We start from the raw sequence: 5,050 nt of genomic DNA on the forward strand, positions 1-5,050 counted from the left end.
CAGCATTTTGATTGTAGTTGGAATGTTATTGTGGTTCATTTCAATAAATAATTTCAGCTAAGTGACTCTCCGAAAAGGTTGATCAGTTGATAAACGTAGTCGCAGATTCGCATCCGGTGTTTTGTCGAGCATGCCCTAACTCGACAGCAACACCTGGCACAATACTATTTTTATTCAATGAAGCTTTTGGAATCAAGAGCTCAAGGTGTATAGGTGAAACAAATGTGAAAATTAATGAAACATCTAACTGCCTCTGTCATAAATGAACACATTATTATTTCAGTTAAAAATATCATCATAAATATAAAATGATAATTTCAGATTGCTCAAATTATCCTGACGTTAAGAACGCATATTTCAACGAGGACGACAATTGTGTTGATATTTCTATTACGTGTAATGAAAAGTATACCATGAAACAAATGATAAAATGTGAAGATGGAGAGTGGAAATATCAAGAACCATATTGTGAACCTCAAGGTATGACAGGTATATTTTCTTTGTGAATATCAAACAAGAGAAAATATTTTAACAATCAATGTCATAACTGAATGAAATTTTTGCATCATGATTAGAGCGAAAAAAAAACCAAAATCCTTAAAGAGAAAGAGACAAAATATTGTTGTACAACATTAACCACAATGTCCTAAGCCTTATTATTTGGAAAACCTTACTACATTATAATTAAATTATAATTCCGATGAAGGTGTGAGAATCATATTGAAACGTTGAAAGTAATAAATTTTCTAGAAGTATTATTATATTCCTGAGTGTGAGAACCACATTGAAACATTGAAAGTAATAAATATTCTAGAAGTATTATTATATTCCTGATGATGGTGTGAGAATCATATTGAAACATTGAAAGTAATAAATATTCTAGAAGTATTATTATATTCCTGATGATGGTGTGAGAATCATATTGAAACATTGAAAGTAATAAATATTCTAGAAGTATTATTATATTCCTGATGATGGTGTGAGAACCATATTGAAACATTGAAAGTAATAAATATTCTAGAAGTATTATTATATTTCTGATGACAGTGTAAGAATCACATTGAAACATTGAAAGTAATAAATATTCTAGAAGTGTTATTATATTCCTGATGATGGTGTGAGAACCACATTGAAACATTGAAAGTAATAAATATTCTAGAAGTATTATTATATTCCTGATGATGGTGTGAGAACCATATTGAAATGTTGAATGTAATAAATATTCTAGAAGTGTTATTATATTCCTGATGATGGTGTGAGAACCACATTGAAACATTGAAAGTAATAAATATTCTAGAAGTATTATTATATTCTTGATGATGGTGTGAGAACCATATTGAAATGTTGAAGTAATAAATATTCTAGAAGTATCATTATATTCCTGATGACGGTGTAAGAACCATATTGAAACATTGAAAGTAATAAATATTCTAGAAGTATTATTATATTCCTGATGAAGGTGTGAGAACCACATTGAAACATTGAAAGTAATAAATATTCTAGAAGTATTATTATATTCCTGATGATGGTGTGAGAATCATATTGAAATGTTGAATGTAATAAATATTCTAGAAGTATTATTATATTTCTGATGACAGTGTAAGAATCATATTGAAACATTGAAAGTAATAAATATTCTAGAAGTATTATTATATTCCTGATGATGGTGTGAGAACCATATTGAAATGTTGAATGTAATAAATATTCTAGAAGTATCATTATATTCCTGATGACAGTGTGAGAACCATATTGAAATGTTGAATGTAATAAATATTCTAGAAGTATCATTATATTCCTGATGACGGTGTGAGAACCACATTGAAACATTGAAAGTAATAAATATTCTAGAAGTATTATTATATTCCTGATGACAGTGTGAGAACCATATTGAAATGTTGAATGTAATAAATATTCTAGAAGTATCATTATATTCCTGATGACAGTGTGAGAACCATATTGAAATGTTGAATGTAATAAATATTCTAGAAGTATCATTATATTCCTGATGACGGTGTGAGAACCACATTGAAACATTGAAAGTAATAAATATTCTAGAAGTATTATTATATTCCTGATGATGGTGTGAGAACCATATTGAAATGTTGAATGTAATAAATATTCTAGAAGTATTATTATATTCCTGATGACAGTGTGAGAACCATATTGAAACGTTGAAAGTAATAAATATTCTAGAAGTATCATTATATTCCTGATGATGGTGTGAGAACCATATTGAAACGTTGAAAGTAATAAATATTCTAGAAGTATTATTATATTCCTGATGATGGTGTGAGAACCATATTGAAACATTGAAAGTAATAAATATTCTAGAAGTATTATTATATTCCTGATGATGGTGTGAGAACCATATTGAAATGTTGAAGTAATAAATATTCTAGAAGTATCATTATATTCCTGATGACAGTGTAAGAATCATATTGAAACGTTGAAAGTAATAAATATTCTAGAAGTATTATTATATTCCTGATGACAGTGTAAGAATCATATTGAAACGTTGAAAGTAATAAATATTCTAGAAGTATCATTATATTCCTGATGACAGTAACAGAACCACATTGAAACATTGAAAGTAATAAATATTCTAGAAGTATTATTATATTCCTGATGATGGTGTGAGAATCATATTGAAACGTTGAAAGTAATAAATATTCTAGAAGTATTATTATATTCCTGATGACAGTGTGAGAATCATATTGAAACATTGAAAGTAATAATATTCTAGAAGTATTATTATATTCCTGATGATGGTGTGAGAACCATATTGAAATGTTGAAGTTATAATATTCTAGAAGTATTATTATAATCCCGATGATGGTGTGAGAATCATATTGAAACATTAAAAGTAATAAATATTCTAGAAGTATTATTATATTCCTGATGATGGTGTGAGAACCACATTGAAACATTGAAGTAATGAATATTCTAGAAGTATTATTATATTCCTGATGATGGTGTGAGAACCATATTGAAATGTTGAAGTAATAAATATTCTAGAAGTATTATTATATTCCTGATGACGGTGTGAGAACCATATTGAAATGTTGAAAGTAATAAATATTCTAGAAGTATCATTATATTCCTGATGACAGTAACAGAACCACATTGAAACATTGAAAGTAATAAATATTCTAGAAGTATTATTATATTCCTGATGACAGTGTAAGAATCATATTGAAATGTGGAAAGTAATAAATATTCTAGAAGTATCATTATATTCCTGATGACAGTAACAGAACCACATTGAAACGTTGAAAATAATAAATATTCTAGAAGTATCATTATATTCCTGATGATGGTGTGAGAACCATATTGAAATGTTGAAGTAATAATATTCTAGAAGTATTTATCCATAAAATTGTCTTATTTATCTATATCTTTTGCTTCTAATATGTCATTGCAAAAAAGTAGGACGTAAAACTCCATTTATTTAATTTCTAAAGTGCCATTGAAAGATTACATTATAAGTGTTCTGATATGATTAAGGCTTATTATAATCTACTGCCAGGGGAACACAGACTTTTTCTGGACTCTTTCTTGAAGAATTATTTTCAAGAATATATCCATGAGCTTGCAAAAACAACCCCGATAAGAAACACCAGTCAAGCGTGATTAGCTGTCACAATTTAGAATAACCTTTCTTAATCTATATTTCAGTATGTAATTACATATATACATATGATAGATATATACCAATCTCACATCTTGATACGAAAATGAATTCGAACCAAGCAGAATGTAATGAACTGTGTAATAACAATACCCAATGTACAGATTTTAGTGTTACTTCTGATAAAGTTTGTAACCTAACTCAAATACCAGTCGTCGCGGTTTTTCTTGAAACAGATCTGAACCAATGTATCGCGAAATGTTCTGAAATGAATGAATGTCTAATGATGAATCATTGGCCAAGCAGTAGATGTTATATATTTAACATTACACAGGACGACCTAGCTGATGGGGATGCTATAACCTTTGATGGTTACACTCTATCAGAAAAACTCTGTTAATAATTGAATCACGACTATTAAGATGTAACTCTAATATAACATGTTTATCATGATATAACTCTATTAAAACTGTAAGCATAAGACAATGGTATTTTATTGCAGTGACGCACCGGCTCCCCGTTTCGGAATTTAGAGGGCTCTGGACTTGGTGTGGGGTCAGGAAGGTGGGGGGTGGGGGGGTTGGCGGTTAAAATTTCTTTTCTAGGAAGGTTGAATTTTGTGATTTTTGGAGTGAAAGTGCCCTTGAGCCATAGAATGTAAATCCCCGCCCTTCCCCCACAGAATTACCACACTGGTTTGATATGGAAAATAACTATTTGTACTCTGGACTTCACGTCTCATAGATGACGAAAAACCGACAATATGGGTCAGGAAAAGTCCGAAAATTTAGCTAATTTCCGAAGATAATTTTCCTCACGCCTTTTCCCTCATCTTAGAGTCCTCGACCTACGATCCTGTTCATTGCCCCTGCTAGTAGCAGATTAACCTAGATATCTCGTGCATATAGTTATTTTATAATATCATTAGAGGTACCGGTCCAGATTATAGAGGTATGCCGTGGCCAAAACTATTAAAGTTGTCGTCAATTCCAATGCTGCAAAGTATCAATGTCGATTCGTAAAAATGCAAGATGTATATTTGAGACTTTGAATTAGAGACATAACAGGAATGCACACTTTCTTCCCATGAAAGCAATAATAAGTCCAAAAATTCGACAATACATGAAATGACAAAAAGGAGCTCTTGCAAATAATCCATGTCTCTTTCATCCCCAATTTCATGCTGTCATTGCCTGGACACAAATCCCATTGACTGGTGCATTAGGCCACTGCTTTGCTTTGTTTGATTTTTAGTGGAAACACGGTTAAGCAAATCGCGTACACTCCAAGTCGAGGTGCCATAAACTGTGCATTGTAACAAGTTAAAGATACCTCAACAGTTATATCGAAAAAAGAGTAGGTTATCGTCCAGGCAATATTGCCTTCATTACAGCCTGCATGACATTTCTATTCATTGAGTAC

At 30.6% G+C, this 5,050-nt stretch overlaps 1 protein-coding gene across 1 annotated transcript in view; it reads left to right on the forward strand.

The window, feature by feature from the left end:
- LOTGIDRAFT_174401 (hypothetical protein) overlaps window positions 1-4,028 on the forward strand; it is a gene marked incomplete at both ends in the record, with an annotated part of 10,518 nt that extends 6,490 nt beyond the window's left edge. The window contains 2 exons of the mRNA XM_009052991.1: window positions 322-489; window positions 3,676-4,028. Coding sequence (XP_009051239.1) covers window positions 322-489; window positions 3,676-4,028 — 521 coding nt within the window. The remainder of the gene's footprint in view (window positions 1-321; window positions 490-3,675) is intronic.
- Window positions 4,029-5,050: the final 1,022 nt, after the last annotated feature.

This window comes from Lottia gigantea (genome assembly GCF_000327385.1).
Source record: "Lottia gigantea unplaced genomic scaffold LOTGIsca_194, whole genome shotgun sequence".
Taxonomy (NCBI): domain Eukaryota; kingdom Metazoa; phylum Mollusca; class Gastropoda; family Lottiidae; genus Lottia; species Lottia gigantea.